This window comes from Manis pentadactyla, chromosome 2 (assembly GCF_030020395.1).
Source record: "Manis pentadactyla isolate mManPen7 chromosome 2, mManPen7.hap1, whole genome shotgun sequence".
Lineage (NCBI taxonomy): Eukaryota > Metazoa > Chordata > Mammalia > Pholidota > Manidae > Manis > Manis pentadactyla.
Genome location: NC_080020.1, coordinates 78452281 through 78477422, shown reverse-complemented (window position 1 = coordinate 78477422; position 25142 = coordinate 78452281). Strand labels below are relative to the sequence as shown.

The window sequence follows — 25142 nt, the reverse complement described above, 5'->3', positions numbered from 1 at the left end:
TTTTTTTTATTAAAAAATAAAGAAATAAAGAAATAAAAAATGGCCACTCGTTTTTCTTTATTCTCCGGTGCCAGCCTCAGGCATCTGATTACTTGTCTTGCTGCCCTGTTTCCCTAGTAGTGGGGTCCCTGTCCCTTTAAGACTTCCAAAAAGCGCTCGCCAAAACAAAACAGAAAAAAGAGAAAAAAAAATGGCCGCTCGTTTTTCTTATGTCCTCCGGCGCCAGGCCTCTGGTACCCTCTCACCGTTTTTGCTGCCCTATTTCCTAGTATCCAGGGCCCCGCGCACGCACTATGTTTGCACTCTGGTCCGGATGGCTGGGGCTGGGTGTTCAGCAGTCCTGGGCTCCCTCTCCCTCCTGCTCTGCCTACTCTTCTCTTGCCGGGCACTGGGGGGAGGGGCACTAGTGTCCCGCCGGGCCAGGGCTTGTATCTTACCCCCTTTATGAGGCACTGGGTTCTCGCAGGTGTGGATGTGGTCTAGATGTTGTCCTGTGTCCTCTGGTCTTTATTCTAGGAAGAGTTGTCTTTGTTATATTTTCATATATATATGTGGTTTTGGGAGAAGATTTCCACTGCTCTACTCAGGCCGCCATCTTGTCTCCACCTCATTTTATTCTTTTTGATGCAATTGTGAATGGAATGGTTTTCCTGATTTCTCTTTCTGTGAGTTCATCATTAGTGGATAGGAATGCAACAGATTTCTGTGTATTAATTTTGTATCCCCCAACTTTGCTGAATTCAGATATTAGGTCTTGTAGATTTGGAGTGGATTCTTTAGGGTTTTTTATGTACAATATCATGTCATCTGCAAACAGGGACAGTTTGACTTCTTCCTTGCCAATCTGGATGCCTCTTATTTCTTTGTTTTGTCTGATTGCTGTGGCTAGGACCTCCAGTACTATGTTGAATATAAGTGGGGTGAGTGGGCATCCTTGTCTTGTTCTCGATCTTAAAGGAAAAGCTCTCAGCTTCTCTCTGTTAAGTATAATGTTGGCTGTTGGTTTGTCATATATGCCCTTTATTATGTTGAGGTACTTGCCCTCTATACCCATTTTGTTAAGAGTTTTTATCATGAATGGATGTTGAATTTTGTCCAATGCTTTTTCAGCATCTATGGAGATGATCATATGATTTTTGTCCTTTTTGTTGACGTGGTGGATGATGTTGATGTTGTACCATCCTTGCATCCCTGGGATGAATCCCTCTGGATCATGATGGATGATCTTTTTTATGTATTTTTGAATTCGGTTTGCTAATATTTTGTTGTGTATTTTTGCATCTATGTTCATCAGGGATATTGGTCTGTAATTTTCTTTTTTTGTGGTGTCTTTGCCTGGTTTTGGTATTAGAGTGATTTTGGCCTTTGGGAGTATTCCCTCCTCTTCTAGTTTTTGGAAAAGTTTAAGGAGGATGAGTTTAGGTCTTCACTACATGTTTGATAAAATTCAGCAGGAAAGCATCTGGTTCAGAAGTTTTGTTCTTAGGTAGTTTTTTGATTACCAATTCAATTTCTTTGCTGGTAATTGGTCTATTCAGATTTTCTGTTTCTTCCTGGATCAGCCTTGGAAGGTTGTATTTTTCTAGAAATTTATCCATTTCTTCTAGGTTATCCAGTTTGTTACCATATAATTTTTCATAGTATTCTCTTATAATTCTTTGTATTTCTGTGTTGTCAGTAGTGATTTTTTCCTTTCTCATTTCTGATTCTGCTTATGTGGACTCTATTTTTCTTGATATGTCTGGCTAGTGGGTTATCTATTTTGTATATTTTCTCGAAGAACCAGCTCCTGCTTTCACTGATACTTTCTATTGTTTATTCTTCTCAACTTTATTTATTTCTGCTCTAATCTTTATTATGTCCCTCCTTCTACTGCCTTTGGCCGCATTTCTTCTTCCTTTCTTAGTTTCATTAATTGTAAGTTTAGACTGTTCATTTGGAATTGTTCTTCTTTCCTGAGGTAGGCCTGTATTGCAATACATTTCCCTCTTGGCACGGCCTTTGCTGTGTCCCACAGATTTTGTGTTGTTGAAGTATTGTTGTCATTTGTCTCCATATATTGCTTGATCTCTGTTTTTATTTGGTCATTGATTCGTTGATTATTTAGGAGCATGTTATTAAGCCTCCATGTGTTTGTGAGCTTTTTTGCTCTCTTTGTGTAATTTATTTCTAGTTTCATACCTTTGTGATCTGAGAAGCTGGTTGCTACAATTTCAATCTTGTTGAATTTACTGAGGTACTTTGTGGCCTAATATATGATCTATTCTTGAAAATGTTCCATGTGCACTTGAGAAGAATGTGCATCCTGTTGCTTTTTGGATGCAGTGTTCTGTAGGTGTTTGTTAGGTCCACCTGTTCTAATATGTTGTTCAGTGCCTCTGTCTTTTTACTTATTTTCTGTCTGGTTGATCTGTCCTTTGGAGTGAGTGGTGTGTTGAAGTCTCCTAAAAGGAATGCATTGTATTCTATTTTCCCCTTTAATTTTGTTAGTATTTGTTTCACATATGTAGGTGATCCTGTGTTTGGTGCATAGATATATATATAATAGTTATATCCTCTTGCTGGACTGACCCCTTTATCATTATGTAATGTCCTTCTTTTTCTCTTGTGACTTTCTTTGTTTTGAAGTCTATTTTGTCTGATTCAAGTACTGCAACTCCTGCTTTTTTCTCCGTTAGTTGCATGAAATATCTTTTTCCATCCCTTTACTTTCAGTCTGTGTATGTCTTTGGGTTTGATGTGAGTCTCTTGTAGGCAGCATATGGATGGGTCTTGTTTTAATCCATTCAGTGACTCTGTGTCTTTTGATTGGTGCATTCCGACCATTTACATTTAGGGTGATTATCAATAGGTATGTACTTATTGCCATTGCAGGCTTTAGATTCGTGGTTACCAAAGGTTCAAGGGTAATTCCCTTACTATCTAACAGTCTAATTTAACTCACTTTGTGTGCTATTACAAGCACAACCTTAAGGTTCTTTTTTATTTTCCTTTTTCTTCCTCCTCCATTCTTTGTATGTTATGAATCATATTCTGTACTCTTTGTCTATCCCTTCGGTGACATCTATTTAGCCTTAGGAATACTTCCATCTATAGTAGTCCCTCCACTGTAGAGGTTGTTTGTGGGTGGTAAATTCTCTCAACTTTTTCTTGTCTGAAAATTGTTTAGTCTCTCCTTCAAATTTAAATGATAACCTTGCTGGGTATAGTATTCTTGGTTCAAGGCCCTTTTACTTCATTGCATTAAATATATCATTCCACTCCCTTCTGGCCTGTAAGGTTTCTGTTGAGAAGTCTGATGATAGCCTGATGGGCTTTCCTTTGTATGTGATCTTTTTTCTCTCTCTAGCTGCTTTTAAAAGTCTGTCTTTATCCTTGATCTCTGCCATTTTAATTATTTTATGTCTTGATGTTGTCTTGTTGGGTCCCTTGCGTTGGGAGATCTGTGCACCTCCATGGCTTGAAATACTATCTCCTTCCCCAGATTGAGGAAGTTTTCAGCAATTACCTTCTCAATGATACTTTCTATTCCATTTTCTCTCTCTTCTTCTTCTGGTACCCCTATAATATGAATGTTTTTCCATTTGGATTCATCACACAGTTCTCTCAATAGTCTTTCATTCTTAGAGATTCTTTTCTCTCTCTGTGCCTCAGCTTCTTTGTATTCTTCTTCTCTAATTTCTATTCCATTTATTTTCTCTTCTACTACATCTAGTCTGCTTTTAAATCTGTCTATTTTATGTTTCATTTCAGATATGGAATTTCTTAATGATTGAATCTCTGACTTAAGTTTGTTCCTGAATTCTTGAATATTTTTCTGTACCTCATAAGCAAGTTTTTAATTTTTATTTTGAACTCTCTTTCAGGCAAACTGGTGAGTTCAGTTTCATTTATCCCTTTTTCTGGGGTTTGTGAGATTTTGGTCTGAACCATGTTTTTTTGATGTTTCATATTTCTGTCTGGTGCCCACTAGTGCCCAGAAACTCTAGCCTCTGGAGCTGCTCAGCCTCTAGAGTGATGTTGGGGGTTGTAGGGGAGCTGATCTGGTGCCTGGAGGGAGGAAAGATCTGTTTCCTGATTCCCATCTGCGGTGCCTGTCTCCAGTGTCAGAGCCAATGGGCCAAGTACACAGGTGTAAGCCTCTGTGCTTTGTGTCTCTAGCTGTTGTAGGTGGGGCCTCCCTCTGGCTGGCCTGATGCCAGCACAGTGACTGAATGTTTGTGAACCAGTGTTGGCAGGCTAGGAGGAAGGTGCAGCAAGGCTGTGTCACAGTGGAGGGCCTCGGAGCTGAATAGGCAGCCAGGGGGATTGGGTGCCTCAAGCTCCTCAAAGTTCCCAACCAGCTGGGCAGAGCATGCCCAGACAACCTTTTCCAGCTCTCCCCTCCCCTGCGCAGCAAGCTCTGTGCAAAGCCTGGTCCTTCAGAAGCCCTCTTGCTGCTAGGAAGCCTCTCATACCACCTGCCTTTCCTTTGTCCCAGAGCAGCCAGATGTGGATCCCCTCCTCCAGAAATGGCTGGAATCTGTCTCTCAAGCACTCCACCTGTCTGAGCTCCCCAACGTCCAGAGCACCACACAGTGTAGGTTTCTGCTCCCAAAGCAGATCTCCAGGGCTGGGTGTTCAGCAGTCCCAGGCTTCCACCCCCTCCCCAGCTCCGTTTCTCTTCCTCCCACCAGTGAGCTGGGGTGGAGGAAGGGCTTGGGTCCTGCCCAGGCTTTCATACGTTACCCTGTTTCATGAGGTCTGCTCTGTTCATGAGGTGTGTATGCAGTCTGGTTCAGCCCTCTTTCTTGTTGCTGTTTTAGGGTTAGTTGTATCAATTAGCTACATTTTCAAACTATTTGTGGTTTTGGGAGGAATTCTCCATCTCACCTCTCATGCCCCTATCTTGAATCCTCCACTTCCTTTTACTTTTAATAAAATTTTTCATCATTTCCTAAAGGTGTTTGAGTATAAGGGTAAATTATATTCTGATCAATTTTCATATTTACCCTAGATTTCCTTCTTTTGAGAAGATGACAGGAAACCTGAATATAGATCAGGAACTCAGTTGCATTAAAATTGGGAATAATTAATAAGAATGAGCTTCCTTTCTTAATCAAAAAGCTTCCAGTCCTGTTGAAAGCACTTGAAAACTTTTACAATCAAGAAAGACATGAAATCATGAGTGTTCCTTAAGGATACCTTGACACTCCAAGCATGACTACGTTTTTATGTTTCCTCTGTCTTTAGTCTCCAGGAGTTAAGAGTGCCTGCTGATGAACCAGCTTAGCTGCTCACCCTTAGAGCAGTCTTGTCTGCTTAAAGCCTGAGCACCAAAGAGAACAGGGGAAGGCTGTCTTAAATTCTCTCTCTGTTCCAGTCTTCCCAGCTTCTCTCTCTTTTTCTTAGAATGTGCCAGAAGCATTCCCACTTCAGGGGCTTTACCTTGGCTAGTCCTTCTGCAGGAAATGGTACCATCCAGATATCCTATGGCTCAGTCTCTCTCTGCCCTCAGATTTTGCTCTAATGGACCTCATTGAAGCATATCCTAACCATCCTATTTAAAATATGAATGACCATCTCCAATGTCTCCCCAGTACTCACCTCCTTTACCCTGTTTTATTTTGCCATATAACACTGATCTTCTAATATCCTACATTATTTGTTTATTTTATTTATGAGTGTTCAGGACATTTCCATTCCTTGCTGAACACAGTTCCTAAAAGTGTTTAGTACAAAGTAGGCTCTTAATAAATATTTACTGAATGCATGAAACAGCGATCAGACATATTTCCATTAAACAAATAAATACAAACCTAAGGCCTATTGTTGAATTTTACAAAAGGAATGCCTAGGCAGTTGTGGTATGGTTTTTAAACTTTTTGAGAAGCCCTAAGTAGAGCCTGAATGTATTGCTATCTTTTCCTGTGTCACACCCTCTTCAAGTCTTTTTAGTCTAGTAGTCTGAAAGTGAGCCCTTTAACTTAGGCCGTGCTGAATGATCCAAGAAAGAGCCAGATGGGTGAGCCCTGGGTCTTTGTCCAGAAGCATTTCTTTTAGCAAGGGTAGAAGGGACCACTTGGTATATGACAGGTGAAAATGGGAAAACAATAGGACCTGCCTGCATTATAACACAGAGACAAACACAACTGACCAGCACTAGCTAAAGCAGCTTGTGTGATGATGGAAATGTTCTATTCCTGCACTGTCCAATATGCTAGCCATTAACCACATGTGATGAGTACTGCTTGAAATGGGCCTAGGGTAGCTGAAGAACTGCTTTCTAAATTTTATTTTATTTTAATTAGTTTAATTTAAATAGACACATGTGGCTAGTGGCTGCCATATTGGAGAGTGCTGGTATAGACTATGCCTGTGGTATAAATCAAGAGTGAGCAAAATTTTCATGTCTGACAGTGACCCAGCCAGTTACTCTCTTCCTTTAAACTCACAATATTACTGTTGCCATTGAGGAAAAAGCTCCAAAAATATAAATTCAACGATAGGACAGACAGATGTTGGAAGTGTCTCAATTGTCGGAGAGCTCTGAAATTTTGCAAATACAAAAGTTTAATATGAAGTAACCCCTTGACTGCTGATTTTTTTCACCTTTTTAAAAAATTAAAGAACATTCTCAAAAACCTTTCTTTCTACTTCTGGAATGTAGAAGATAATCATTTTAATCTACATATCCACTTTTCTTACTGCATGTAAATGTCAATTCATAAAATTGGAGCACAGTCCAAAGTTCATTACATGAAAACCTGCTGTCACATAATAAACTAACTAGCGCCAGACCTAGGCTGGTGAATGGCTGTGGGGAAGGGGTTACCAGGAAAGTGGAGGTAGAGATATACAAACTAACAGCAGGATGTATATAACCTCTTAAATTCTCCACACTCGAATGGAGAAGTCCTTCAACTTCTAAACGTTGTCCTGTAGAGGAGGCTAGCTTGACATAAGCTGGTTTGTCTTATGAGCTAAGACAAATCACAGAGCAGAATAATGAATGTGGAAGTCTAGAGAATAAAGTGTTAATGTGGTTATGAAAGAAGAGCTCAGTTAATATTCTCTCTTTGCAATATCACATTTTGCAGGTACTTTTCTTGTGTATATATAGCAATAGAGACTAAATTGGTCAGTCACCTTGAATATATGTTAAATGACACTAGTAAAGTAGTCCCTGTTATTAAAATTGATTGGAATCCATTATGTTTTAATGTCTTCCTAATTTAAAGCCCTAAAACATGTAATACATCTTGTCAGATGCTCCTGACATACAGATACTTACTATACATGGAATAATCCCACCCTATTAATCAACTAGCCAACTTATCTTTTTCTATTTTATAAAATTCCAAGCAGAACATGTTTCACCACTGCAGCCTAAAAATGTTTATGATCATTTTAGTCAAGTTTGTACCATGTTACAGAACACATAAACTTGCATATGGGCAGTTCGGAAGGGAGTAGAGCCACACATGAACTCAACAGTTTTAAAGGTCTTTTAATAATTCTAATCCAAATCAGTGGTATTTGATCTGAGATGAATTTTGTTTTTTGATCCCTTTCTAATTGCATTATGTTTGGGCTGATAACAAGTCATTTGTGTCCCCAAAGCTTGCCAAGTGTCAAGGCTAAGGGTGCTTGGAATTAAAAGTGGGAAATCAAAACAGGTAATTGAAAGTTTACCATTTAACATATACTTATCAACCCACCATCAGGAGCATTCTCTATGAATTGTATACAGGAGGCTGCTGTCTCTTCGATGGATTTTGACCAGCCACCAAGATTTCCAGCAAAGTAAGGAGAGATGCTAGCAGAAATCTGATTAAAGTATGATACCTGTTTCAAAAGAAAATGCAATATTTTAATTGCTTGCTGACTTAAGACTTTCTCAAGCAAGGGTCAAATCTTTCTGGTGTAGAGGAGGCTATGACCCCAACCTGGAAAGGATCTGAAAGGATGACCTTAGTAAGGATTCCACTGGTGTGGACATACATTACAGAATTACAGTTAATTAGGAAACCTGGATAAAATCTCTGTATCTGTAAGAACAAATTAATCTGCAGATGTTTCATCAGACTTACGGTGCATGAGCTGCTGTCAATAGCATGGATGAGAAATCCAGCACATATGATTTCACTTCTGATGTGCTGTGAAGAAGGTGGAACTGATGGCAGGATAACCGACTGCACTGCCACTGCATAAGTGTTACTGAAAGATCAAAGGACATATTCTAAGCTCTTACAAGAAATGAAGAATAGTTTTTAGAAAATTAATTCCTGTAGTTAATACAGTTTATTTATATAGGTAGAAGTGACACTATGAAGATCCAGATCTTTCAGGTGAGTGGTCTGCCTTAGAAAACGCTATGGCTACATTCAAGTGTAGGAAATAGTAATAATGGTCACAGGTATGTTCTGCCCAAGAAGTACATATACTTGGCATAATTCCACAGAGTTGGAGTTAGCCTCCAAACTGGTTTTATTGTGCCCTAATGGGTTGTAATTTCAGTCTCTTCTTTTTCACTTAAAAATAAATAGACATTGTTCTATGGAACCCTTGAACAACAGAGAACCCTATAGACTAAAAAGCAGTCTTCCTTCAGTCCACCCTAGCACAATTCTCTCCCATTTTAGAGATGAGTGTTGACATTTCAATATGTATCCCTCCAGACCTTTTTTTATAAATATATAACATTTACGTAAGCAAACACACATACATAGATTTTTACATAAATCTTAACATTTTATGAATATTGCTCTACAATTTGAATTTTTACCTATCAATAAGTCTTTGGAGATGTTTCTGATTCAGTGCCTCTATAGTTACTTCATCCTCTGCAGTATGGCTCTACCATAATTCATAAGATAGACCTTCAGTTTATAGCTAACATCTTTTGCCATAATAAATTATACTGTACTGAAACATCCATGTGCATTAATATCATTTATGTGTGGGATTATTTCTATAGGCCAGCTCTGACATTAGAAATGATGCTGGTCAGTTCCAAGTGTAGATCTTAACTGTTCTGGCAGCTTCCATTTCTTGTCTCTTTGGACACTTCCCCTTAGAACCCAGATCAGGTGCTCCCAGAAGTTCAATGCCCACAGAGAAATCATGCACAGACACTCTGATGGACAGCCCTTGCTGACAGCTAGTCATTTTGGAGGTCTAGCACAATTGGGTCTTTGTAAATTCTAAACCAATTCCTGGTGTTTTATTTGGCTTTCACTACTTACTGATAATGGAAAGTCTCAATGATTTGCTAAGTATGCATGGTTTTAAATGTTTATAGCACAAAAGGAAAGGGAACTGCTTTAGGAATCTTGCATGGTACTTTGCGTACAGGTGGCATTTAATAAATGATTTTTTAAAGGTTCTAGAAAATATTCAGATGAACACGATCAGAAATGCCTATGTTGCCTTCCTTATTTTCATATCAACTTATTCTTTCTACTCTATACTATAAATCATTGCAACGACACTTGAATTGCATGTACTCACCCATCTTTGAGAGGCCTTCTTCGTGATACAAGTACTACCAAGTCTTTGAGTTTGTCACCATTTACTATAGGACAAGTGATATGGTATATCTGATCATCTTCACCCACCCAGTCTATGACTTCACAGGACCTATGGAAACAGAACGGTGAAAAGAAAGGCTGCACTTTTCTCTCTGCTAGAGTAAAGCGCTCACTTCTATTGTTTGTTCGCATAACTTCATCACTGATATCCACATTCACCCTTCTGTTCACATAACCATCCTTCCAAAGCCAGCAGTGTTTTTCACAGTCCCTCTTTAGAAAGCTGTTCGGTTAAAAAGAATGAGTACACATATGATGGAGAGAATGGTGGCCATTAGATTCTAAGGTCACTGCCCTTCAATACTTCAGAGAAAGGCATTTAGTTGTTTGCCACAAAATTATTTTCCTGTATTATCAATATTTTGAAGACCAGTATCCTTATAATATAAGGACAGCCTAAGAAGGACTCTTCCATAAACGAATATGGGATATTGGAAAGAGCACTAAGTTTGGGATCAACTTGCCTCTGTATCCCAGATTGTCACTTAGTAGCTATGTTATGTTAGGCAAGTCACTTGATTTTTTTCATTTGTAAAATGTAGATAATGATACCTATGGGATTATTGTCAGGGTTAAATGAAAATACTTGGCACAATACCTAAACCATAGTAGGTGCACAAGAAAAGTAAGTTGAATTAGAATTCATTCATTCATTCCTCTGCACATGAAAAAAATTAACATCAAAGTTTAGGCATTGTTCTTGCTAAAAGCTTTGTACTTATAGAGTATCTACATATACAAGAAAATCATGAAGTGTTTCCTCTTCTCTCGGAGTGTTTATTATCATAGCATTAACCATGATGGATGGATGTAAATGTAACACATGACCCCAGAGGTGTTTCACTTTAGTGGTAAAATTGTCTATTACACGGCGTTAACATAATGAGGTTTAGCTGTTTTAAAGCTAAACCTCAATCTTGTCAAGATTAGGAAGTAAATGGTAATGCTTAATCTACTAAGAAGCCCATTTCACCAATCCTTCCCTTTCAGCAAGGAGTCCAGTGAGGCCCTGAGAGCTGTAGCCCAGAAGCCAGACTCCCTGGAGAAGGGGGCATGGCCTGAGTGCCATCAGTCTGGGTCAGTGCAGTGGACAAGGTGCACGGCCCTGATCAGAAGGGAGAGGAACAGGAGGCAGGAAGGAAGGTCTTTCACCTCAGTACTCACACAGCTTCCTGTCAGCTGCTCACCAGGAGTGCTGCTTCCAGAAGAAGAAGGAACTACTAATTAAATATCAAGAGTGGGAAGTGGGAAGGACAATTAGTTAATTACTTCCTCAAGAACAATGAAATTGTATTTGAAAATACAAGAGTGTGGAATTCAGAGTCTCATAGACCTGGCTTCCAATTCAGTTTCTGTCACTGTATTGCCTGTGTAATCTTGGCAAGTCTCGGAGACTCTCTCTTGTTAAACAGGAATACCAAATTTGCATCAGATTTGAAGAGTTATTGGTGGGACTACAATAGATTCAGATCAAGCATGCCAACTCAATACAGCTGATGAATAAATTATTATAATTTTTGTTTTGTGTCTCTCAATAGCACTTGCAGTGTTCTGTGTAGAGCAAGCTTTAAAAAATACTCTTTAATAAAACAATGGGTCATTGTTGGGCAATAGAGATGGACTGCATTATGGAGATTACCTTTTACATGTCAGGGGTGGTTAATATTTTAAATGTATTCTTACACATAATGGGGGTCCCACAAAGGTCGCTTGGTAAAGTCTGACAAGAGATGATAAGCCAAGTGTGCTGGTCTTTCCACATGCTTTTCAACCCAAATAGATAAAATATCATGCTCTTCCAGAGTATAAATTTTTATCTAAAAGAGAAAAAATAAATTATGGAAGAAAAATGAATGTTTTTACTTTAAAAACTATGCACATATATGTAGTCCTAGGTTGATTACTAAGGTATCTGGGCACCTGGATAATAATGAAGCCAGATGATGACAATTTCACTTCAAATACTTGAATGTCTAGAGTTCAGACTGGGATGCTATTTTCCTGTGTACTCCATACAGCATATGACTTGGGTTATTTAATTACAATTTTTCTCAGGAAAAAAATAAAGAATGTAAGCTATTCTCTCTTTATCTCCTTATGATGTTTCCCTCTCTACCCAGGACAACAGAAAGTATCACCTCGCTGCTAGGCATATCCATGCCCCATCTGCCCCCAGAGACATTAGAGCTAAGGCCACAGCCTCAGACACTTTTCCAGGATGCCAGGCATGTCTTCAGTGGGCCGTGGGGACCCAAGAAGCAAGCCACCACCTCTTGAAACAACTCAGCCTCTCAACAGGCTCAGGGAAGCACCATGTTTCTTCAGAACCAAGCAGTGTTTCATTTGTGAATACAAGGGTTCACCCTCCTGAGAAGCCAATTCTTGGGTTTCTAATACTTGTATTCCTTAGACAAGAGGAGTCCTGTCTTGGGGAGCCATCTGACATATACTTAAACATTACTGTGCTTTTGCCAATAATGAGATATATGTGTTTGGCTATGAGCACATTTCTGTCCTGCCCATTTTCTCCATCTCTTTCAGGGTGCTTTAAAGTTAGTATAGAAATTTGCCATCTTATAATCATTCCCATGGCAACAAGCTGTGAGGAGACAAACAAACATAGGGTTAAGACTTCAGTGTTGGAATCAAGCAGATGGAAGAATCACTCTGTGAGGGAGAGGCCTTTATTTAAACATAAATCTCTTCAAGAAGAAAATGAAGAAATGAGAAACTGACTAAAAGCAGCTTAGAAAGAAAAGGAGTGACCATTCCATTCTTCCTATCCAGTTGACCCTCATGCCAAGCCTGTCTTTAAATCGAGCCAGCAAAGGTGGATATGACCTGCACCCTGAAAACCTACCGAACAGAGGGAAAACTGAACGGTGAAAGAAAAATGCTCCAGATGGTTACTGGGACTCAGCCCACATGGACAGGAGCAACTGCCTCTTTATAGCAGGAGTAAAAGGAGGTTCACTGGTATAAAGCCAGAGGGAAGTCACCGTATCCCAGCTAGATGGCCATGTGGCTCTAACCTGGGCTGCTGGGCTCTGCACCTGAGAGGGGGCAAGGGCAGGTGGCCAGGGTGAATTCTACAACCTCTCTCAGGCTGTGGCCTCGGGGGCAGCCATGGTCCACCTGGTGGAACTGGGGTGGAGTGGCATGCATTGCTGGGCTGAGCACTTGTTAAGAGCTGGATTGTGTTCCTCCCCAGATTCATATATTAAAGTCATCACCTCTTGTACCTCAGAATGTGACCTTTCTTGGAAAGTGGATACTTGCACATGTAATTCATTAAGATGAGGTTATACTGCAGTAGGGTGGGCCCCTAATCCAGCATGACTGGTGTCCTTACAGAAAGGGGAAATTTGGACACAGACATAGGCACTGGGGAAACACCACGTGAAGATGAAGGGAGAGATCAGGGGATGCATCTATAAGCCGAGGTACACCAAGATTGCCAGCAAACCCCCAGAAGCTTGGGGAGAGGCCACACCAGGTTCTCCCTCACTCCTTCGGAAGCAATCAACCCTGCTAACAGCTTCATCTCAGACTTCCAGCTTCCTTAACTGTGAGACTATGCATTTCTGCCATTCGAGTTTGTGGCACGGTTCTGGCAGCCCTGGGAAACAGACCGCCGCAGCACTTTCCCAGGGGCTGCTGCCCAGGTTACCGACACACGCGGCTGCGTCCTCTCCTGGAGCCAAAGCAAACGCCAAGCTGAGTAGCCGCCCTTACACCCTGCCCTCACTACCCTTATCGGGCACCGAGTACTGTCCTGGGTGAGTGAATGGTACTGTGATCCTTCCCCCAGAAGGTGAGAAGCCGACAGCCCGTCTTACTGCACTGCCGTCAGAACCAGCGGCGCGGATGCAAGGACAGGCAGCGGTTGGTATCGGCTCTTTTTTCTTTTCTGAAATTGTTCTTTTTTAAATTAATTAATTAATTATTTAATTAAGGTATCATAGATATACACTCTTATGAAGGTTTCACAAGAAAAACAATGTGGTTACTACATTCACCGTTACTATCGAATCCCCCCCCGCCAACCCATTGCAGTCACTGTCGATCAGCGCAGTGAGATTGGTGTTGGTTCTTTTCAACCCGACTCTTGTAGAAATGCGAACTTGCTCGGTGAAAAAATTCTCCAAGACAAGACCAACTGTCCAAAGAGACAAGTTCCCTTGCATGCTCGGAAGAATGCAGGTTAAATTCCTTTTGTAACCAACTCAAACTTTCTATTAGTTGGTGCCTGGAGAATTTTATTCTATGAAATGATGTTTAAAGTAGGTAGGCTCAAAATCTGCCAGAGCTTGCTAATATTTTACTAGTGATATTTTTCTTTCATTCTAATACAAATCTACAAATCCAAATAGTGGATTTGGATGTCTAAGTAGCACGTGAGGAAATAACTCAAAATTACAGAATTTACACTATGTTGACAATGTGTTACTGAAATTACACTGTGGGCAGGAGGACAAACTCGTCTGTAGGGAGGCCTGGGGCTGGTGGTGGGGGCGCTGACTTTTCTTGGAGGTGGCTAGGGGGTTACACCCGGGGCTAAGGGGAGGAGAGTTGTCAGATGGGACTCTGGGGCCAGCGCCTCCCCAACTTCAACTAGAACAGCTCCCTCTGGTCTGTTTCCTATACTGGGTTTTGTCCTGTGGGGGAAGGACTGCAAGTGGTCCTTGCCATTCTGGCATTCACTAGAGCTTTTCCAGCACACTCTCAGCTGCTCCCTAAATAAAAAGCTACTCCTGTCAGACCAGTCTCCTATCCATGCTATTGCCACCTGAAGCTTTGGTTCAAGCTACTCACAGCTTAGAAAGAGCCCTTTGTCTCTCCAGCATCTGTTCCTTACACTATCTTCAAGGAGAAAAGAATCACCCACCTCCAAAATTCTGTTTCTCTCTTCCCTTTCTTTGAATTGCCCAGGAGGTGACCTGAACAGTTTCAATAGTGTAATCTCTCACTTGTTTATAAACCAGCTCAAAATTATTCTTCAGCTATTTCATGCATATATGTGATGTTTCCAAAATAGACTGTAAGTCCCTTTAAAATGACAGTATACCTATTATTAATTCCAGCTTTATATTGATAAAATGAAATATGGGTTAAAACACTAAGTACTGCCCCATTTCATTATAAAGACCAGAAATCTTAGACTTTTGCCATCTAACATCTCAAAAACAAGTATAGATTTTAAAACCTGAGTCTTATTCTTAACAGAGAGCTGTATTATAAGAATTATTCAATTAAAAGATGACAGAAAAAGATGAGAGCTGTATTTTAAAATTAACAAAAAATAAAACCTTTAAAAAGTAGGAAAGAAGAGGGGGATAACTCAGAAAGAAAAAAATCCGATTTTATCATGTATATAAAGACATGAAGGGCTTCAAATTCAACAGAGATAACATAAGAAATGCTCCTTTAATTACACAATATCCTCTAATAAGTATAAAAATTGTACAAAAATTGAGAATTAATTATTGATGGGTCTCCTTAGACACTGGTAAATATCCCATTTATTTGTTTAGGTTTGTTACTGGCCCCAAACTCCCAAAGAGCTGAAGTTTTACTATATTATATGATTTCCTGAAATGTGCTCTCTTCCTTCATTTCAGACACAAATTTGTCCTTTCCAATGCTGTTCATGAGTGCTCAGATGCCAGCACTGATGGAAGAAGCAAATTTTGTATTAGTAAAAGAAAACAAAGTCTTGAAGCATCTTTTATGAGGAAGAGATAACTTTGTTATATCAAACCTGTATTTCTACATTACTGACCAAGCATGATGGAAACCTAACTGGATCCAAAGAGGTTAAGAAAGACCCTGAAAGGATTCAGTAGTGAGGGCAAAGACATAATAAAAGCCAACAACCCGGAACAAAACACAGAGGAGGTCAGAGTTGAAGAGAATCAATGAAGCAGCATCTGAATTCACTTCAAGTTCAGGGTAAGTGACCATATCAGTTATTATCCAAACTGGAACACTGAGGCACTGGTAATAATTATGATGGGACAATAGATTATGATGGGATGACCAGGAAACCAGGACATATAGTCACCCTATTTTAGAGGCTGCTGCTTCACTGATGACAAAAAGCAGTACACAGTGAAATACAAGCACAGACAAAGAGCTGGCATGTTCGAGCATCTGTTGAGTACCAGGCACTGCTATGTTCTGGAACTGCTGTGGTCAGCTAAACAGCTCTCAGTCTAGTTAGTGTGGGCATTGACTTCAAAGGTCTCCTAATACACCTCTGAGATTAGATAAAATTAAAATCCAAATTGTATACATTTATTTAAACTTGATGACACGGAAACACTGCAAAAGGTGCTGAGAGAGATAAAGAAATCAAGACCAGGCTTCTTTCTTAAGAAGTTGATAATAATGTTAGGGAAAAAGACCATGTGTAAAAAAGTTAAGTTACCATATAGGATTTAAATATCAATTCAATGTAGCTGTGTAGGAAATGTGACAAGATAGTGCATGATTAACTAAGAAATTAATCTTGAAGAAGTAATTGTTAAAGGACTTCTTAGACGTTCCTTCAGTCAGGGGTGATAGGAGTGGCTTTATGGAGAAGTGTGAGTCCTGGATCTTGAAGGCCAGGTGGGATTTGGGCAGATGGAGAGGAGAGAGAGAAGGAACATGAGAACTACGCTCATACTTGAAGGACCCTAAATCAGTCAGTGTGGAGTAGGAGGGACAGGATTGGGAAGAGGCTTGACTCTTAGAAATAGTTTCCCAGAAAGACTGTTTACCTTCACAGAAGGAGCAGAACCACTACCATGACAACTTGAGTTTGTGAAGGACAATAGGTTGTGCGTGCACATGGATGCCTCCTACCTTTTCCATGGCACTGGTAACCTCCCAACCACTTTTGGCTGCCAGGTTTTTGAGAGCTTCCACATTGCCATTACTCAGGGTTACCTAAAACACAAATGTTTTTTAAAAGCTGTGGTTCAATGCACAGATATGTGATCAAATAGTTTCTGTTTAGAAAATGGGCACTGTTAGAGTCAGAGTGATGATGCTGAGTTCAGAGCTAAGCTCCAGGGAACATAGTTTCTGTCTTGAACTGTTAATTCAGAATTCACACAAGGTAACATGAGGCCTGTATGCTTAGCAAATTAGACTCATTTTAATTGTTGTCTTGAGCAAAGACACGATTACCTTTCTTATGACTTATAATCAACACCTAATAACTTGGATTTACTTTTATATTTTATGGTCAAAAACATTGAAAGGATTAAAACTTTGTTGTTGCATTATAAAAACGCAAGCTGGTAGGCATGTCATTCAGCACAAATCATGGTAGGACATCAGGTCCAATGTCCCATGCTGCTTGAATGCATTTGATGGCAGAGCCTCCTGAGTAGTGTGTCGTTTGGGAACTGTTCTTGTAATTCAAACAAGATGATGAAACTGGTTGGTTACAATAACTAGGTTTTGTTTCATTTTGAAATGACTGGTTGATAGAAGTCAGCTTTTCATCTAGCCTGTGCAGGCAAAACCTGAATCAGCTAAACATGGGGATTTCCATTCTGTAATGATGTGATTTTTGTACAAAGAGCTCCAAATCATAAAACCATCACCTGGTTGCTTATATCCCAGTGTACACAAAGTGGAACCTCTTCTTTGTGGGAAATAACATATTTTCTGGAAAAAAATAAGACTTTTAACAGTTTTCTTCTCTGCATTTAGCACACAACAGTAACCACGGCACTTTCTTAAACTTAAATCAGCAGTTTTTAAAAGCTTCTTTTACTGGTGGAACAATCAGGAAAACCAACTTTCATCACAGTAGTCTCCACAGTCAGAAAACATTATACCTTCTCTTTTTACATTATGAGGGAATCAAGGGGGCTCTTTGTTATGCAGTTGTCAAATAAGAGAAGATTCCATAAAATCCTCACCCCTCCGTCCCTTACCTTCCCAGACGAATTCTCTTGCGAGCCTTGGCTCCACGATACCGTCTAAAATCATCCTTTCAAAAAAATCAAGGTCAGTCGATAAATGTCTAATGTTTAAGTGTTACAGTCCTAAGGTCTCTCTTCTAAGTCAGTTGAAAATGCTAAGTGGGATACACGCGTTGTCTCTGAATGAACTCCCATCACCCACAAAGGTGCCTGGATAAAAATAGCACTTACAGCTGTTTGCTTTTCCTTTTTAACTTGGTGATTGTTATCATTTCTGTTACCAGAATTAGACATATACCTTAATGGAGAGTTTTTAGGAAGGTGAAAGTTGGCAATAAGGCAGCTTTAGATAAGGGGAAGACATAATTTTGATGAATGAGCAGCAGCGTGGAGAACTGGATGTAAAGTGGGAGAAGGGAGTCGGAAATGGGGCACAGGAGCTGATATGCTTTCCACAGCTGTGTGTGACCAAGCAGTGGTAAGGGCTGGAGGGCCTCCATCATTCCAACAAATGAGTACAGGGAACTGGAGGGGAAAAAAAAGCCCATTTTACTTGGTGATGCAGGAAAGAGGGAAAGCCAAAGGCAAATAGCCATGGAGGATGTCACTGTGCAAAGAAATTCAGGTAGAGCTCTGTAGCCACAGCTTCCCCCAGGAGGAATGGTCTGATAACCAGACTTCCATGCTGGTCACTAACCTTTGACATGGGTTTGATTTTGGGAAATATGACCAGTTCTTGCTTATCATTGATCGCATTATAAATGAGAAAAGCACTGTTGATGTGACGGCCTCGGCCCTCGGACCACTCCTGACAGTCAAAGGCCTCCACACGCACTCCCACTTCGACACTGCAGAGGGCGACACAGGGCAGTGGGCAGAGAACCAGAGCATGCCTGGCCTCTGGCCACCACTACCACCTCCTCCAAACAAGGAAGAGAACCAGGGCTCTGGGCTTTTTCTTTGTTGTCTGGAAATACATGAAACTGTTAAAATCCATTTCATCCGGTTGGCAGATCTGATGTACAAGACCTGGGGAGCATTTCCACTTTGCTTTCTCAATTTTATTTGGGAAAAAGGCCAATTGGGACTTTAAAAACACTTACGAACATATTTTGGTAAGGGGGAGGGTAGAGCATTTCTCCTCTAAAAACAATAGTTTTGTAATTTAAAAGCATCGAAACACTAAAACTAGACAGGAAACATACTCTTTTTTACAGTTAAAAAGAAAAAATACTAAATCTTTTCATTGTATATTAAGAATAACATAAACTGGGAAGTGGTTTGAACTTCATGTTTTAGATGACAGGTGCATTCTGAGTCAGCTGACTGTTTTGCCATTGGTACTCTTTTGAGAGTGAAAGGAAGCATTAGTAATTATGACAGGTACAAACCAAGATGCTCCTGGACCAACTGGGAGAGAGGGTCCCCCTTATTAAGAGACAAAACCCAATTTTACAAAGTGTAAGGAGATTCCAAACAGCACACAGGGTTAAATTGTGTGTCTATGGATTTTGAAGATTGAGTGAAGTCTGAAAAAAAATTAGAAGAAACTTGGTTACTTGAAAGTAGTCCCTTACCTCCAGATTGAAATAAAAATAAGAAAACATTTATGTGCAAGTTTGAAATTGTCTATAGCAGCTGAAGAGCTGTAGACACTCTTTACCAGGTCTGAAATGTATTGTTGACGACGGCATTGAAGACAAGCCGATCTCCAACTGTAGATGGTCCCCGGAACTTAAACATATCCACAGACTTCAGAAGGGGATGCACCCGACAGAGGCGGCTGGTGAAACAAGGGAAAAAGGGAGGGAGAGAGGAAAGCAATTATCCTCCAAAATATTTTCATGAACTGCTGATTCATTGGACAGATGCAATAGACAAATATTCAATATGCTTTCTAAGTAAGCATCTCTTTCAACTCAAGAGTGAAATATATCACTGGATAGGTGTGTTGAGAGTGGTTCTGTACACTCTCTGCAAATATTTTGGGAAATTCCATGTCCCCAAGTCATAAGATCTTTATGCTAATGCTTCTGCTCATGTGGTGACAGTCCTGCTCTGGTTTTGTTCCCTATGAAAGTCCTTTGAAAAACCAACAAATATCTTCTGTTTTAATTGAAGGCTCATGACTACAATCACAGGAAACTGTGATCCCGGGTTGGAGGGGAACAAACTGCCAGCTGTTGCCATTCACACTAGTTCCTTAGCTTCATAGTTAACTGAATCCACCCGTATATTAAAAGACTAATTTTTTTTCCACAGAAAAATTACCTACACAAAGCCTGAAAGGCTACATGGTGTACATTTTACAAGTTTTTCTGTGTGAAATTTTGAAATATTTATAAAGAATATTTAGTTCCAGATGGCCACTTCCATAATTTTCTACATTTTAGATTTCCACTGTAGTTTCTCTGAAGTGTGCCAGCACTAACTGAACAGACTCTGCCAAAGCTGATTATACCAAAAGCCTTTATAAAAGAACAGGTTCAAATGTTTTATTATCATTGAGAGTGACAGTGACATTTTAAAAGCAAGCTCTCTTATTTGTACATAACTTATAGGAAAGATAAGTACAGGTTTCTAACTATAGTCATAACTATAGAAATACTACTAATAAAATTCATTTAATTTTGGTAAAATAAAACTTAACAATTTTTGATGCTTACAGAAATTGTCAGTAGGGCGAATTCTGTTCAAATGTGTTTTCAGAGTACACCATGTTCCTTAAAGCTGCTCAATACCTACATGGTTCCATTAAGAATAAAATAACCTTTTTTGAAACTGTAGAGCATTTAAAAGTACTCTCTAAGTTCTTCCCTTTTTCTTGTCTTATTTTTCAGTTAATCCTTTGACAATAATGATTCTTACCAGCACCTTCGGAAGTCAGACCTAATTGAAAATTGTCTTTTAAAAAGTTTGTAACTTGACTAATTTTAAGTGTAAAGGTTGTTTTCTATTTCTATTCTGCATTTTCTTTGTCATGAGATCATTACGAGGAGTCACAGTGTCACAATATCAACCTTCATAATTCATAATAAAATCAGAGTAAAGTATTAGCACTCTCATTTCATTTTTATTTTTGAGCCAAGAATGTAAACACTCACCTTCAAACAAAAGGACAGACTAATCCTAAGGTAAACAGGTGAATGATGTATTTTCTCATTTTAATAAAAGGCAACATTGTCCTCTCCTTGTCTCCTTGACTAACTCAATAACTGGGTTTCAGAATCTTTCTGTTCTCTCCCCACTGAACCCAAATCCTACATCAAAGGTCAAAACCAAGAACCTTGCAGAAATAGTTGCCACAGTCTCCATCCAAGCCATAATCTGGCCACCAAATGTATTTCCATGATGGTTTGCATGGGGAGGGAGGACAAGTTCAATGCTCTGAACAGAGGTGCCCCTTGTGGAAACCACTCCTTCCTCTTCATCACAAATGGAATCTGAAAGATAGAAGTAAGCATTCATAATTTTGGCGTTAATGCCACAACCTGGGGCTACGGCTTTTCCATCCTAGCAGCACACTTAACTAACAGAATTTTTAGAAAATTTTACAATTATTCTCAAATACTTAAAACTGCTGAGGAAATAAAAAGGTTTTGTTTTGCAGAGTGACTTTCATCTGAATGGTGAATGTTTACAGTGAATTGGGTAAGATAGCAGATAGCAAGACCTTTTAGAAATGATATTCCAACGTATCGTATAAGTCTATCCAAATTTTGACTAAAAGAATGATTGCATTTAAACAAGTTGTTTGGGTGGAGGAAGGAGAGGTCAGGGAGGGGACAGGCAGACAGAAATTTGGGGATTGACAGATATATCATTATCTTGATTATAATGGTTTCATGGGTATATACATGTCTTGAAACTTACCAAATTGTACTGTGTCTGGTATGTCAACTATACCTCAAAAAAGCTGTTGAAAAAGAAAGGAACTGAGCTATAAAGGGCCAAAGATACTGAGAATCTGGAATAGCTTGCTATAGTAGTAACTTCAGAATGGGAATGGGCCTCCTGTGGTTGTTTTCTAATGAATGCAGTCACAAACAGAGAGGACACAATGTGTTGCACTTCTCAGTGTCCTTCTGCTTCTTTTGAATCATATCTGCTTCATTTACTGACAAATTGGTTTTTACTCTCAACAATGGAGAAATCATTTACTCTGGCTGCAAAGTAGTAAAATGTATTCAATTGTGCTTCCTGCATCATCTGGTGAATCACCAGCTAGGCTTAAATTTCATGTGCTATTGTTGAGGAAGTGGGGGGAGAATTTACAAATCAGGGCTACCATCATGGTTGTACTGTCAGAGTCTGAGCTGAGCTTGCAGTGTAAGAGCACAGATACACCCAGCTGTTGTGGGTAACTGGGAATGGGGACATTCTTATCATGTATAAGCAAGCAGAGAAGGGTGGCTACAGAGAACTTTAACTGCATTTCCTAATGAAAGTTTTATACTTATAATTAATTGATAGTCTTCCTCTTTTATTTTTTCCTTTTCATTCCACTGATCATTTCAGTCTCCTGCTTAAAAACATGTCAGTAACTCCCCGTAGTCCTTGCATATAAGCGCCAATCCTTCCTAGGACCCCTAGCCCTTCCTTAGCGTTCCTTCCTTGTCTGACCTATATGGCTTCTACAGCCACACGCAGTCTGACTGCCAAGAACACCCCTCCTATCCCCATCATATTCTCTCAGTCTATCCCTTTGTTCCAACCACACTGGCCTTTTTTCAGTTCCTACAACCAAGCGCTGTCCACATCAGGGCAGTTGAATGCTGTTCACTGTCAGTATCAGTTCCACTGGCCACCACTCTACCTTCTTCCTGCTTTGGCTCATTTCAGTCATCACTTCTTTAGGAAAGTCTTCTGTGACTTCCACAGCTACTTATGATCTCTTCTTCTTTCTCAGTTATAGTTTTATGTTTATTTCTGTGATCTTTATCTGACCCACTAGATCCTACTTCCTTTTGACAAAAGCTGACTTTTTTTCTTTTTTACATTGAAGTATCGTTGATATACAATCTTATATTGCTTTCAAATATAGAACACAGTGGGTTCAACAGTTATCCATATTATTAAATCCTCATCCCCACTAGGGCAGTTACTATCTGTCACCACAGTAAGATGTTACATAATCATTAGCTATATTCTCCATGCTCTACTACTATCCCCATGATCAACATATTATATTTGAGAATTTTTGCCCCTTTATTCCCATCACCCTTCCCACCCACCCACCCTAACCCTTCCCCCATGGTAACCGCCAGTCACTTCTCAGTGTCAGTGAGTCTACTGCTGTTTTGCTCATTTTGTTTTGCTTTGTTTTTATATTCCACAAATAAGTGAAATCATATGGTATTTGTCTTTCTCTGCCTGGCTTATTTCACTTAACATAACACCCTCTAGGTCCATCCATATTGTTGTAAATGGCAGGATTTTCTTTTTTATGGGTGAATAATATTCCATTGTGTATATGTACTACCTCTTCTTTATCCATTCATTTATTGATGGACACTTAGGTTGCTTCCATATCTTGGCTATTGTATATAACGCAGCAATAAACATAGGGGTGCATATATCTTTTTGAATCAGGGATTTTGTTTTTTTTGGGGGGGTAAATTCCTAGAAGTGGAATTACTGGATCAAATGGTATTTCTATTTTTAGTTTTTTGAGGAACCACAGTGGCTGCATCAATTGACATTCCCATCAATAGTGTAGGAGGGTTCCCATTTCTCCACATCCTCACCAATACCTGTTATTTCTTGTGTTTTGGACAGTGACCATTCTAACTAGTGACCACTTATGGTGACCAATGAGGTGATAGCTCATTGTAGTTTTGATTTGCATTTCCCTGATGATTGGTGATGTGGAGCATATTTTAATGTGCCTATTGGGCATTCTTATTTCATCTTTGGAGAAGTGTCTGTTCAGGTCCTCCACCATTAGGTTATTCTTTTTTTGGTTTGAGGCATATAAGTTCTTTATATATTTTGGTTATTAATGCCTTATCAGGTAAATCATTTACAAATATATTCTCCCATTCTGTAGGTTGCCTTTTTGTTTTGCTGGTTTCCTTTGCTAGGTAGAAGCAGTTTAGTTTGATATAGTCCCACTTGCTTATTTTTTATTTTGTTTCCCTTGCTCAAGGAGATGTCCAGGAAAAAACTGCTCATGCTTATGTTCAAGAGATTTTTGCCTATGTTTTCTTCTTAGAGTTTTATGGTTTCCTGACTTACATTTAGGTCTTTGACACATTTCAAGTTTACTTTTGTGTATGGAGTTAGACAGTAATCCAGTTTCATCCTCTTGCATGTAGCTGTTCAAGTTTCTCAACACCAGTTATTAAAGAGACTGTCTTTTCCCCATTGTATATACATGGCTTCTTTATCATATATTAACTGACCATATATCAATTTGGTTTATATCTAGGCCATTCTGTTCCATTGATCTATGGGTCTGTCCTTGTGCCAGTACAATACTGTTTTGATACTGTTTTACTGTAGCTTTATAGTATAGCTTGAAGTCAGGGCACGTAATACCCCAAGTTTTGTTCTTCTTTCTCAGGATTGCTTTGGCCATTCAGGATCTTTTGTTGTGGTTCCATATGAAGTTTAGGATTGTTTCTTTTAGGTCATTGAAAAAATGCTGTTGGTATTTTGATAGGGATTGCATTGAATCTGTAAATTGCTTTGGGCAAGATGGCCATTTTGACAATACTTATTCTTCCTATCCAGAAGCATAGGATAGATTTCCATTTATTTGTGTCTTCTTTAATTTCTCTCATGAGTGTCTTATATCTTTCAGAGTACAAGTCTTTTACCTCCTTGGTTAGGTTTATTCCTAGATATTTTATTCTTTTTGGTGCAATTGTAAATGGAATTGTTTTCCTGATTTCTCTTTCTGCTAGTTCATTGTTAGTAAATAGGAATGCAACAGATTTCCGTATATTAATTTTGTATCCTGCAGCTTTGCTGAATCCAGTTACTAGTTCCAATAGTTTTCTGGTGGAGTCTTGAGGCTTTTCTATGTATAATATCATGTCTTCTGCAAATAGAGTTTAACTTCTTCCTTACCAATTTGGATGCCTTTTATCTCTTTTTGTTGTCTGATTGCCATGGCTAGGACCTCAAGTACTATGTTGAATAAAATAGGGGTAAGAGTGAAACACCTTTGTCTTGTTCCTGATCTTAGAGGAAAAGTTTCCAGCTTTCCTCATTGAGTATGATGTTGGCTGTGGGTTTGTTGTTTTTATTATTTTGAGGTATGTTCTTTTAACCATTTTGAGGAGAGTTTTTATCATGAGTAGATGATGAATTTTGTTAAGTGTTTTTTCAGCATCCACTGAGGTGAACATGTGATTTTTACTCTTATTTTTGTTAATGTGGTACATAGTATTGACTGATTTGTAAATATTGTGCCATCCTTGTATCACTGGTCTAAATCCCACTTGGTCATGATGGATGATCTTTTGTGGTATTTTTGAATTTTTGAGGGTTTTGCATCTATATTCATCAGGAATATTGATCTATAATTTTCTTTTTTTGTTGTGTTTTTGTCTAGTGTTGGTATTAGAGTGATGCTGGACTTACAGAATGTGTTTGGAAATATTCTCTTCTACTTTTTGGAATACTTTAAGAAGGATAGGTA

At 39.2% G+C, this 25142-nt stretch overlaps 1 protein-coding gene across 1 annotated transcript in view; it reads right to left on the bottom strand.

The window, feature by feature from the left end:
* Positions 1–4775: 4775 nt before the first annotated feature.
* Positions 4776–25142, bottom strand: part of ACOT12 (acyl-CoA thioesterase 12) — a 44340-nt gene continuing 23973 nt past the window's right edge. Inside the window, exons 6-15 of the mRNA XM_036914195.2 lie at positions 20781–20937; positions 19158–19277; positions 18192–18342; positions 17507–17562; positions 17171–17234; positions 16422–16505; positions 11256–11389; positions 9493–9621; positions 8073–8199; positions 4776–7827 (exon numbers count right to left, since the gene is read on the bottom strand). Coding sequence (XP_036770090.2) covers positions 7678–7827; positions 8073–8199; positions 9493–9621; positions 11256–11389; positions 16422–16505; positions 17171–17234; positions 17507–17562; positions 18192–18342; positions 19158–19277; positions 20781–20937 — 1172 coding nt within the window. The 3' untranslated portion in view covers positions 4776–7677. The remainder of the gene's footprint in view (positions 7828–8072; positions 8200–9492; positions 9622–11255; positions 11390–16421; positions 16506–17170; positions 17235–17506; positions 17563–18191; positions 18343–19157; positions 19278–20780; positions 20938–25142) is intronic.